Here is a 13,102-nt window from a genome sequence, read left to right on the forward strand (position 1 = left end):
TCAGGCCAGCAAAAGGGAGAATTTGAGCAATGAGAGCAATGCAATATGGCCACAGCTGACCACAGTGACGTAAGCTGGACTAAAACTTCATGCACACGCTCTCTCTCACTTGCCTATAACCACTTTTCCACAGGGGGATTTACCATCAATGGCTCCTCAGTGTGAATATGAGAGCAGGAGACGGAGAGACTATCCTCTTCGTGCCAGTTGCAGCTGCATCTCCTCGTATTTAAGAGTCAGATTATCATTTCTAGTTTTCACCCCCCTTACTAATTTCTTAAAATAAGTTCAGGCATGACACAAGAATTACTGCTTTCATTTATTAAACCTTTAGTATGAAAAAATAGGTTACCACAAAAAGTAATTTATTCAATGATTATATTACAAGTGATATTTCATTGCAACTTCAGGCTTTGAAATACTTCAAAAGCATGCTTCGTGCAACATCAAATGTGTCGAGAAACAGCACACTGACAAAATCCAAATAATCTGTGTGAGAGTTATTGATTTTCAAGGTGTTATTTCAACATAGGATTTTATAGTATTTTAATTTTGGTTTTTATCAACAGGACTAGGGGTTCCAGTTTGATTATTACATTGAATATTTTTCCTTTTTTGTTTCATTCAAAAGCACTTTGGCCCATTACACCTAACATGGTGTTCTGGATCTCTAACTACATAATGACCTGGTTGCTGTGCCTCTATTGCCTTGACCTGCTGACAGCTTCAATTAAACTGCTTGTGTCATTTTTAGCAAAGCTCCAGTTGCCAACCCCCAACTGTCCTTTTACCAGCAATCAAATAAAAGCCTGGTTGACAGCCTGTGCAGGAAAGCTGGACACAAAGTTTCCATGATTTATAAGAGAATTCTCTTCATGGATCTGTTTAGTTCTGTCCTAAAATCAACTCACTTATGCAAACTGCAGCTAGGGCTGCTCGTATGTAGACACCAATCAACTCGCAAAAAGGTGATCTGTTGATGGTTAAGGGATGATGTGTATTTGTCAGAGTAAAAAAAAAAAAGTGTACATCTGCCTCAGCAGCAGTGACACGAGTAGGCAGCACAATTCAGCTGATCTGTGCAGTTCAGTGGGCTTTTCGCTTTGCACCAAGACTGTTTCCTGCTAAGTGGCAGCACAAAACAAGTCACACTCAGACTGAGACAAAGACAAAAGAAAATTTACGTAGATAGTAAATTTTCATCGGAAAACATCCAAGGTTAACGTCATCACTAACAGCAAATTCTGCACACTTGATATTACCTTAACTTTCTTGCATGTAATGACCGGAACGTTTTCTGACAGCACAGTTTAGAAAGCATAGAGAAGCAGAGATCTATCTGCTCTGCTGTGCAGTCACAGGGTCAAATTATTGTAATCACTTCAAGAGAGGAGTGGAATAAAACAGTGAGGGTAGAAGAGGTGGAGGAAAGAGGATTTTTTTTTTTGTGTCATTTTTCCCAGTAGCTTGTGAACCATATGTTCAGCCTTGGGACACAAAAAATAACATAAGGGTTCAACAAAAGCTCAGAGATGCACCAACACACCGACACATGGGGATCATGATGCAGATTGTGTGTGTATGTGTGCATGGGAGAGAATCTGCAATTAAACTGTTAACATCTATGTCCAGCTTCAAATTGCTTCCACAATAATATCATTTATTTTAGACATGTGCTAATAACCTCAAAAAATAAAGCTTCCAAATGTTGGTTTTGCTTATGCATTTTCAAATAATTAATATTGGATGACTGCTAAAGGTGTAAAAATGTGAAATTGTAAATTTGATTTCATCTGTTTATTGTTGCCAGTAAGGGGTAAAATTTTACTAACTTTGTCAAGAAAATTTTAATTACAGTTTGTTTTCAGCTAGTATTGATTCCAACATCTTGGCAGAGTTGGTAACTGGTAAACTATTAATGAGTGTACAAAATAATACTCGAGCTAAGAAAATAAAAACTTTTGTTAGTCCCCGTGTCTTACTCTCTGACAAAAGGATCTTTTCCTTCCTTGTCAATATATTCTGTAACTGCCAAAAAGATACACAGTTTTCCATTTCTGCTGCCTCTTAGTATGGAATTAAAACTATTCTAAACACATTCAGAAACTTCCAAGCTGAAGTTTAAAAAACACATAGAGAGCACTGAAGCACAGGAACAATCCCCTGAGATGTCTGTAAAAAAAAGACAGAAAGAAAGAAGTAGATGGCAGAGAATGCGCAGGAAGAGAGAAAGAGCGAGAGTTTGCCTCCAGTCTCAGAACAGAGGAGGATCAAAGGTTTGTGCTCTGCATCTCAATGGACATCCGGTCACCAATACTGATGAGCCTGGGCGTGTGATGCTACATTCACAGGGTTTATATCTTATGAGAAAACAAGTGGTCATTGTCTGGAAATAAACAGACATCTTAACTCAAGAGTTATACCTCACAGCACCCGAAACTTAAGTATTTAATAGCCACAAAAATAAAGAAAATTAAGTATTTTACCATTTTTTTGGTGTTAAGTTGATTTATTAGTTTCAACATAGATATTTTTATTAGCTAATTAATTGTGTTTCTCATTAATATAACAAAAAATGGCTTTTCTACCTTTCAAAACCTTGCAAGTATTTCATTTCTGATATTTTGAAAAAAATTCAAATAAAAAAAAAAAAAAGACAATCACATCTGGTCTTGCCCTGAAATAACCTGCTTTCTGTGTAGCATATGCACACCAAGGTTTTTTTAATTATGCAATGCCTTTTCCAAAATCACACCAAAATGTTTATATTTAGCATTTTAGAGGTGCAACTTCAGACATTGTGCTCATATCCTTGCCAGCTTCTGCGCAATGCAGTCTGAACTACCATAGATTTTAAGCTCCTACAGTAGCAGGGGGAGATTAGAAAGTACAATATGCAGCATGAAATGACCGCTAACTGGAAAGGCAATTTACCAAATAAGCCACTGCTAAAATAACATGACTTCAAAATGCAAATTAACTCTGCAGACCAAGCATACAGATTTTCACCAGCTGGAGGAGCAAACTATATATTTTGCAGAAACAATGACATGAGACTCCATCAATACCCAACAGCTTATGCTAGGTTTTAATTTAAATGAGACCACCACAGTTTTACCCTACATTTGTTCTTGAGTTTAGGAAAGCAGTTGAAGATGGAATTAGGTGTTTGTTTCTCTCAGAGTTAAATAAAAAGTGGTACATTTTCCAAAAGCCTTGGCTGCTGTCGCATGAGTTTAGTATTTTATCAAGCTGGAGGAAAGACTGACACATTTATTTATGTAACTGCTGTGTTCTGTATTTCAACCTTGAGTCCATTAACACTGCTTGGTTAAAACTGCACACCAGCTGCACTAATGATCAAAGGATTTGTCCCAGATTATGAACAGCCATTAGTGTAGTACTCTTTGTGTATGATCTCATGTAGATGCAACTTTAGAAAGGTGGCTGTGTTGTACAGTGTTAGTCAGGAACACATCCTGGAAACACTTGAATCTGCTCCACAAAGACTTGTCTTTCAGGGTTGTAAATCTTTTATCTACGAGATAAACACAAAAGCAAGGCAGAATGTCAAAAAAGCTGTGCTTTTTGGTTGAAAACGAATGCATAGGGTCTATTTGCTCTGCTGTGTTATTAATTATGTAATCCCTGCTTATAAGGCGACATAAAAAGAAGGAAATTATTTAGTTTTTAACTAAGTACCTGAATCCGCAAACATAATAGTGTTACAAATACTGCAATCACTTGCGGAAATAGATGGGAAATAAATTTAACAAAAAGAAAAAAAAAAGAAAACAGCAAATTACAACAAAATTAGAAATACAATAAAAGTAATCAATGGTTCTTCACTGCACTGCTTCAAAATCTACTTGCATTGGAATATTTACTGTCTACATTAATTTTATAATCCTCTTGAAAAAAAGGATTCCATAGTAAAGATTTTAGCATTACCTCTCATTTGTGAGTGTTTGTTTGTATCACAGATGGTTGTAAAATCCTCAGACGAGATGCCCGCGACCTCCAATGGGATTCTGTCCCTTTCACTTGAGAGCCTATTAATTGTCTGCAATTATCCTTTGCAAGCATGGCATCTGTCAGAGGTATCTCTCCTCTTCCCACATGGATAAAAATGCCACAGTGATAAAGGTTGACTGCGACATTCACTATTTATTGCACAGTAGAGCTTGTACAGTTAAAGTTTGCCATGACAGGTCTTAAAAAAAACATGTATGCCTTACGGAGTCCTTCCTGATTTCCATGTTTTTAGTGACATGTTTTTGCTGAAATGACATATTTTATACAGCAAATAATGGAGACAGCGCCTTGAAATCATTCCACTCATGGACAAATAATTAAAAATTTTGCAACGTAGCATCCTTTATGTTTGAAAAATGTGTGGTTTTGTATCACAGGGGATTTATCAACACTTCCCTTAGTGCATTCAGACACCTCCAAAATTTAGTGCAAATTTCATGGAACAAAATCACATAAGAAATGAAACAAACTGAGGAACCTATAAGGCAACAATATAAATATATCAAAAATAGTTAATAGAGAACTATCTTCCTTACAAAAATGGTACAAATCTTTTGTCCTGTACTAGAGAGAAGGACAGATTTTTCAGTTCTTCTACTGATTTTACAGCCTTGTATCCCAGCTGCTTCAGTACTTTATGACATATGGTTTGTGTGAATTCTACAATATCATAGGACAGTTTCAAACGCCAACTTTCTGCATTAGCCGCCGAGTCCCTCACTGTTCCAAACTTGTGTTTTGCCGAAGGTTCATTGCTTCCTCGAGTATTTGCACGTATCCAGTGTTTCACATTTTTATCCATATGCAGCCCAAGAAAGTCATAGATCTCCTGAGTCTTTAGAAGTGGATTTCGGGCCAAATCCTCATATCGAACCAACATGTACTTCCCTTTCAGCCAGTGGGGATGACTAAGACCAGTTGAAACTGAACCAAAGAAGTCCTCACAGATAACTGTGAGCTGATTCATGTCTAGATTATACGGTCTTCTCCCTGTGGCCCTCCAAATGCGCCACAATCGGTAAGGGTCCCTGAATGTCTCGATCCGGGATGACAGGATACCACGTGGGTCTCTCACAAGTTGAATGACTTTTATGTTCAGCCGCGGATCTTCAACCAGAGCCCGCAGATCTCCGATTTCAGGAACCCGAACTACTTTGATGGCCACGTGCTTCTTCTCCTGACAAGCCTCTGTTGCTAAAGTCATGTTTAAGGTTGAGCATTTCTTTACACAGTCTCCTTCTTCCACATTAACGTCCCCTGGACCAAAGGCATTACAGACAGGTTGCTGGCACAATGCCCGGCTGGCACCTCGACGGAACAGTTTGTCCGTAGTGTGGTTTGTGGGTGTCGGTTTTATATAATTCTCTAGGAAATAGAGATCACAACCATACAGGCTGCGCAAGAGGTCTCGACTGGCACCTAGCGTGACGCGGCGGTCTGTAGGGTTACGGGTGTGTGACTGACGTGGGACCAATGTGGCATAAACGTGATAAAGAGGCTCAAACAGGTAGAATATCTCCTGGTGCTGGTTCAGCAGCTGGCCAACAAAGGAGGAGCCACTGCGAGTGGTGGCTAAGACCAGTATATGAAGTTTACGGGTGGCATTGATGGAAAAGTAAGGGTAGTCATCACAGCCTGCCCCACCTGCTGGTCCCCGCTCAAAGGAAGGATCTGTCTCCTGAGCCCCGAGACCGCAGTTCTGGGGGCTGGGCAGCGGGCACAGCTGGAAAGGCTTAGAGGTGAGCGTCCGGATGGCGGTGTACTGGATGGCAATCGAAGCCAAGGCCAGCAGAATCACTGACTTCCAGGAACATTGCATGGCTGAACCACTTCATCTAGCCAGAGATGCCTATGCCAGGTCCTCCCTGTGAACAAACAAAAAATGTCTCTTTACTACAAGAAGCAGGTACATATCTTAGGTTATTTAATAAAAATATTTTAAATTATTTTGCTAAAGTACAAAATCTCCATTTGAATCAAATGATATGCAAGCTCCACAGAACTGAGAAATAGAGAAAGAGACCACATTACAAGACTATTTCAATTGAATTTCTAGAGATCTTAAAGACATGAATTGTATTGTGACCATTTTTAGAACGGACTGTGAGTCATCAGTGGTTTCAGTGCAGGCTGCATTGTATTTAGTTATGATTCTACCACAAATCTTCCTATTGATTTTTGTACTTATAAGGAAATGAGTTTAAATATGATTTATATACCGAACAAGAAAAGAACAAAAGCAGATCTGAATTTAAAAAAATCCTGCAGCCACAAGACAGAATAACTTGTCTTAATCATTCAATTTACTTCCCATTTCTCCTGCCAATTCTGCAGTCTAATTTCTGGAAATTAAAATAGATAAAGAAGTTCTAAGACCCTGCTTTTGGTTACTTTCCAATCAACTGACACTGCCTGCCAAAACATGTGCATCAGTATCAGAGCCAAGATTATAGCGTGGCACATACAGTATTAAAATACAGTATGACACATTTTGATTTGAAATTGCTCGACCAATCATATTATTTACATTTTCCTTTCCCTCATGCATTGAGAAATGTTACAAGTTCACACGATAATTATTAGAGAAAGTATACTAGAATAAATCTTGCATCACCTCTTACTATGCATCTAGGCTTGTTCTTTGTTTGTTTAATCATGTCCGCATCTAATTTGGCTTGACAGGACAGACAAATCATTGAGCTGTAAGCCACTTCACATTAGAAGAAAAAGTGCCCAGAAAGGTAAACAATGTAGTTTCAAGCTTCACTGCCAATGTCATGTCAAGGGGAAGTAGTCCTGTAAGTAAGAAATTAGATAATACATGATGAGCTCTGTTTGGGTTTTTAAATAACTCCGATATATACGGCCTCTGTATAGTGAACTTTAATTGAGAGAATAAAAACACCACTTCAGGAGCTATATGAAAATGGAATAAAGTAAATAAATTGTGAAGATGTCTGCATAATATAGAGAAAAGTTATTTCAAAGTAACATGACAGCCTAAAATTTAAATTCCAGATTTGTTACATAATAACTAATACAGCTGATTTTACTCAGTCTGGTTTGAGAGACTTAGAGGATGCGTTTTTAAAGCAGGGACGGGGATGTTTTGCTTAATATCTACTCTCACAATGCAAACAGCATAAACAGAGAACATTTGTGCTTTCTCCTCAATCACATTTTGTAGAAAAAAAGGCCCATTTCACTGCAGCGGGGACAGGTTAGAGGCTGTCAAAGATTTTTCCGTGATGCAGGCATACAAACCAATGTAGCGATAAGACAATATATAGCTCACATGAACGCATCACAGTCAAACGCTTCAGAATTTTCTGTACAGAATAAATACAAGGAAGCACGAAATCGGCTATTTAAAAATATAAAATATTGAGGTTGTATTTGAATAGAGTTTCGTTATACCTTTTTGTCGGTAGCTGTGTCCTCATGATGCGCGGTGCGGTGCGTCCATGAATCACGGCTGGCTGTGTTTTAGTCCTCAAACGTCTCCCTCCCGCCCCCCTCCCGTGCGCTTTTTCCCAGTTAGGAGAAGATAAACGCGGCTGGCAACCCCCTGTATTCCATCTAACGCGCGGGGGGCGAGGCGTTCGCGTTCAACGGATTATGTCAGACACACAGAATAAAACGGGAGCGAAAAGGTGATGGAGTAACGCAGGAGCGGAAGTGTTATTATTAACCAGCCAGGCGGTGAAACTGGCCGAGGAAAGCGGCGGCCAAACTCCCCTTTCAATGATGCGCAGAGGCAGAGAGTGAGGTAGGGTACACAGGGACCGACTGTCTGGACCACCCCCGACCCCTCCCCCTATCCACCTGCCTCTCTCTCTCTCTCTCTCTCTCTCTCTCTCTCTCTCTCTCTCTCTCTCTCTCTCTCTCTCTCTCTCTCTGTCTTTCTGTCAAACACACAGTAACACAGAGACACTATCATCACTACTGTCCACGCACGCAAATCAGCTCCTGTCATTCACCCAAAGTAGCAGCGTGTTCACAGTGATTCCATTTAATTTGATTGCAAATGTTTGATTGGCATGAGGCAATTTTGCACAGGGTGGCTCCAGTATCTTATATGGGTTCATTTAGCTTTAGATCACTTATCTTTGGGGAGTGTAGTTGTTTGGTTAGATCAGGGCCTCCTGCCTCAACTGGGAAAATTTTAACTGGGTTTAAAAAAAAAAAAAAAAAATAGAAAGAGAGTGGAAAGACTATCTTGTCAAATCAGCATTACCACTTCTGCCTTATGAGATTCTGCAAAAGCCCCGTCTTCTGGGTGTACACAACCTATAATAACAGAGTGGGTGGCCAGCTAATAAATGATATTGGAATTAAATTTTGGATGTTCAGACTAAGTAGGATTGAAAGAAACGGCAAAGAAAAGCAAAAGCAAATGAGGTGGTTAATGCAATGAGTGCTAATGAAACTTATTGGTTTCCTAACTCTTACCTCCAAGAGAACAATCCTCACCTTGCGTTTCAAAATATTACCATTAGGCCATACCAGGAATATCCATAGAATTTAGACAATGCCTCAAGTTTCACTTAAGTCACAAACCAGACTTCAAACCTGACTTGACTTGATTGCAGTCTTCCCTACTGTATAGTCCTGATTTAGAGGTAAGAATGATAGGCATAATGAGTCACACCTGCATATTGCCTAGGTTTAGCCCAAACCAAACTTCTAGGTCTAAAAGTGGCTTATGCTTTTTATTAGAAAATATAATCGACAAGGTCCTTAAACAGTCCATCATGGACAGCTGACAAAACACACGACCAGAGGTTAAAGTCAACATTTTGGATCAATTTTATTCTTTATTGCAGAAGCAATATCAATGTTTTGAAAGAAATTCAGTATCCTTGTAGTTCAAATCACTCTTTTAGATGAAAGTATATTTGGGGCCTGCCCATAGCAATGCATAAGGAGAGCAGTGGCTGACTTGCGAAGCAAGTCAGTCACTGCCTCCATGCATTGCATGGCAGGCACCTATTGTTCTACACCCAATAGAATGTCTCTTTATTATTATTATTATTCTTCCGTTACGTTAATGTCGCATCGTGCCGCTCGCCCACCCATAAAAGTGGTATCAAAAGCGATGCTCGAACCCGGCATTGGAGCTATTACTTTTGGTGGGATTTGTAGTTACCAGGGCGACTTAAAAAGCAAAAAACGACCCCAAAATCACTAACGAGCTCACCAGGTGCAATCTCGTCGTCAAGGGATGAGGCAACCTAAATCCTGAAAATACCCTATTTTTGAGGATTTTGTGTCGTCATAACTTTATGTAGAAACGCCATTCAAACTTCATTTTGTAGATCGTCCGTGATCTCTTTTAAAGTGAAGACAACCGTCAATATGTATTATGGTTTGTCCACAACTTCTTTCTAAGCGACCCAAAGTTTTTGATTTTGGAAAAATCAGAGTGTGAAAAGGCGCTCCGCTAGAGTGAGAGTCAGAGCGACATTTTGACCCCAAATCATTTTTAACTCGCCCTCACGCTCACAAATATTGCATGATTGGTATCAAACTTGGTCATGACATTGATACGCGTGCCTGCTCCGGTCAAATGTTTTCAAAAATTATCTAAGCGCTTACAGTTTTCTCTCCAGGTGCTTCAGAGCAAAGTCATGCGCCAGGGTAGCAGACAGATCTCACTGATTCACTTCCATGTATTTCTGAAAAATTACAGATCTTGGCACACACTTTTTTATCTCATCGCTGTTAATACTGTGAGTGAGGTAGAGATATGAATGGCGGGACTATGTGAGACGACAAATAGCCCTCTCATATGCTTCAAACGGTTTTCGAATATGTATTACGGTTCCCGAGCACGGAAACAGTTTTTTGCAATGCTTTTTTAGTCAAACTGGCTGGCTCAAACAGAGAATTGTCTCCCCTGGATGTCTCACTCACAGCTGGCAGAGGATTATTTACCATGGCAACGGAACCCAGAGCAGGGAGAGCTGCTGAGGACTACAAATCGCATCACTGTAGTTGAACTACTAGTTCAGTTAAAACAGAGGAGGACTGAGCTGGCCTTTAGAAAAACTTGCTGCTATGGGCTGTATATAACTAATTTAACCCTGTCACTGTTACACATGGGATGAGTCTAGCCCTTTGAAATGAAGCTTACTGAAAATTTCAAAATAAAAGCCCTCGGAAATTTTTACATCAGGTCATTGCTTTTTGAGCGTTATATGACTGATTTAATCCAATGACTGTTACACATGGGATGACTTTGACCCTTTCAAATGAAGCTTAACAAAATTTCAAAATAAAAGCCTTGGGAATTTTACATCATGTAATTGCTCTTTTTGGCTTTATGTGACTGGTTTATCCAAAGCACTCTTACACATTGGATTAGTGTGGGCATTTAATATGAAGCTTACTGCAAATTTCAAAATAAAAGCCTCAAAATGCCCCTCTGAATAGTGCACCGCATAGTGTACAATGATATCATTCTGCATTATCTGGTTCTCTCAGGTTAGGGATCTGCCTTGCGCAGCAAGGCAGTTCATTAGCATTAGCCTTTTAGCTTAAATAAGCTATTACCTATTTTTCTTACTTATCTGCCATGTTTAGTATTCTGAAGGAATTAAGTAAATGACAGTAAACATTCTAATAATATCCCACATGCTACTGAGAGCATTCACGCTAACATTAGCATTTTTGCTCATTTTAGCTAATACACTTACTTTATCATACTGAATGGTGCATGTCCAGTTTACTTAACATTCTTGTGATTGTATTGATTACATTGCAGCTTTCTTTAGCATTGATGCTAATTCTTATTATCACAACGCTGGGTCCAAACCGACGGGCACACTTTGGCAGGCCCCAGTTAAATTTCTTCAGGAATTTTCTAGTTATAGTAACTTATTCTTCCGTTACCGTTAATGCGGCTCGTATGCCGCTCTTGAGCCCACCCATAAAAGTGGTATCAAACGTATGCTCGAACCCGGCATTGGAGCTATTACTTTTGGTGGGATTTGGAGTTACCATGGCGACGTAAAAAGCAAAAAAACGACCGAAAATCACTAACGAGCTCACCAGGTGCAATCTCGTCAAGGATGAGGCAACCAGTAAATCCTGAAAATACCCTATTTTGAGGATTTTCTGTGTCGTCATAACTTTATGTAGAAACGCCATTCAAACTTCATTTTGTAGATCGTCCGTGATCTCTTTTAAAGTGAAGACAACCGTCAATATGTATTATGGTTTGTCCACAACTTCTTTCTAAGCGACCCAAAGTTTTTGATTTTGGAAAAATCAGAGTGTGAAGGCTGCTCCGCTTGAGTGAGAGTCAGAGCAACATTTTGACCCCAAATCATTTTTAACTCGCCCTCACGCTCACAAATATTGCATGATTGGTATCAAACTTGGTCATGACATTGATACGCGTGCCTGCTCCGGTCAAATGTTTTCAAAAATTATCTAGCGCTTACAGTTATCTCTCCAGGTGCTTCAGAGCAAAGTCATGCGCCAGGGTAGCAGACAGATCTCACTGATTCACTTCCATGTATTTCTGAAAAAATTCAGACCTTGGCACACACTTTTTTTTATCTCATCGCTGTTAATACTGTGAGTGAGGTAGAGATATGAATGGCGGGACTATGTGAGACGACAAATAGCCGTCTCATATGCTTCAAACGGTTTTCGAATATGTATTACGGTTCCCGAACGGGAAACAGTTTTTTGCAATGCTTTTTTAGTCAAACTGGCTGGCTCAAACAGAGAATTGTCTCCCCTGGATGTCTCACTCACAGCTGGCAGAGGATTATTTACCATGGGAACCCAGAGCAGGGAGAGCTGCTAGGACTACAAATCGCATCACTGTAGTTGAACTACTAGTTCAGTTAAAACAGAGGAGGACTGAGCTGGCCTTTAGAACAACTTGCTGCTATGGGCTGTATATAACTAATTTAACCCTGTCACTGTTACACATGGGATGAGTCTAGCCCTTTGAAATGAAGCTTACTGAAAATTTCAAAATAAAAGCCCTTGAAAATTTTTTACATCAGGTCATTGCTTTTTTGAGCGTTATATGACTGATTTAATCCAATGACTGTTACACATGGGATGACTTTGACCCTTTCAAATGAAGCTTAACAAAAATTTCAAAATAAAAGCCTTGGGAATTTTTACATCATGTAATTGCTCTTTTTGGCTTTATGTGACTGGTTTATCCAAAGCACTCTTACACATTGGATTAGTGTGGGCATTTAATATGAAGCTTACTGCAAATTTCAAAATAAAAGCCTCAAAATGCCCCTCTGGACAGTGCACCGCCGGAGGCGGTGCAGTGATATCATTCTGCATTATCTGTTTATCCCAGGTTAGGGAACTGCCTTGCGCAGCAAGGCAGTTCATTAGCATTAGCCTTTTAGCTTAAATAAGCTATTTTCTATTTTTCAGACTTATTAGCCATGTTTAGTATACTTAATGGAGTAAGTAAATGACAGTAAACATTCTAATGATACCCCACATGCTACTGAAAGTATTTATGCTTACATTAGCATATTTGCTCATTTTAGCTAATACACTTGCTTTATCATACTGAATGTTGCATGTCCAGCTTACTTAACATTCTTGTGATTCTCCACATGCTATTGATTACATTGCAGCTTTCTTTAGCATCGATGCAAATTCTTAGCATCAGAACGCTGGGTCCAAACCGACGGGCACACTTTGGCAGGCCCCAGTTAAATTTCTTCAGGAATTTTCTAGTTTCCATTTAATGTGAATTTCAAGGTTGAAGAGTGCAGAGTAAGAGTGGAAGAAGCACTAAATCCAATCTGCTTGAGGTCGAGTGTGAAGTTTCCACACTCAGCAGTGATTTGGGGAGCCATGTCATCGGCTGGTGTGGGACCGCTGTGTTGTATCGAGTCTAAAATCAGTGCAACTTTCTATTAGGAAATTTTGTGCTTCTCTTTGCTTCATGGAGATGCTAATTTAGCTTGGCACCTTCCCTCAATTACAATACTTGCTTTAATGAATATACTGTCACTTGACTGGCCAGTGAACTTGTTTGACCTATACCCCACAGAAAATCTATGGGCTATTG

At 39.5% G+C, this 13,102-nt stretch overlaps 1 protein-coding gene across 1 annotated transcript; it reads right to left on the bottom strand.

Moving 5' to 3' along the window:
• Positions 1–313: 313 nt before the first annotated feature.
• chst1 (carbohydrate (keratan sulfate Gal-6) sulfotransferase 1) lies at positions 314–7,829 on the bottom strand. Its single transcript, XM_044096934.1, has 2 exons — positions 7,453–7,829; positions 314–5,900 (listed from the first exon to the last, which is right to left on the bottom strand). The coding sequence occupies exon 2, from the start codon at positions 5,852–5,854 to the stop codon at positions 4,568–4,570; it is 1,287 nt and encodes a 428-aa protein (XP_043952869.1). The 5' UTR covers positions 5,855–5,900; positions 7,453–7,829; the 3' UTR covers positions 314–4,567.
• Between the last annotated feature and the right edge of the window lie 5,273 nt (positions 7,830–13,102).

The sequence above is a fragment of the Gambusia affinis genome, linkage group LG02 (assembly GCF_019740435.1).
Source record: "Gambusia affinis linkage group LG02, SWU_Gaff_1.0, whole genome shotgun sequence".
Taxonomy (NCBI): Eukaryota; Metazoa; Chordata; class Actinopteri; order Cyprinodontiformes; family Poeciliidae; genus Gambusia; species Gambusia affinis.

Excerpts from the sequence above, each read along its gene's own strand:
- chst1 (XM_044096934.1), bottom strand. The coding sequence starts at position 5,854 with ATGCAATGTTCCTGGAAGTCAGTGATTCTGCTGGCCTTGGCTTCGATT.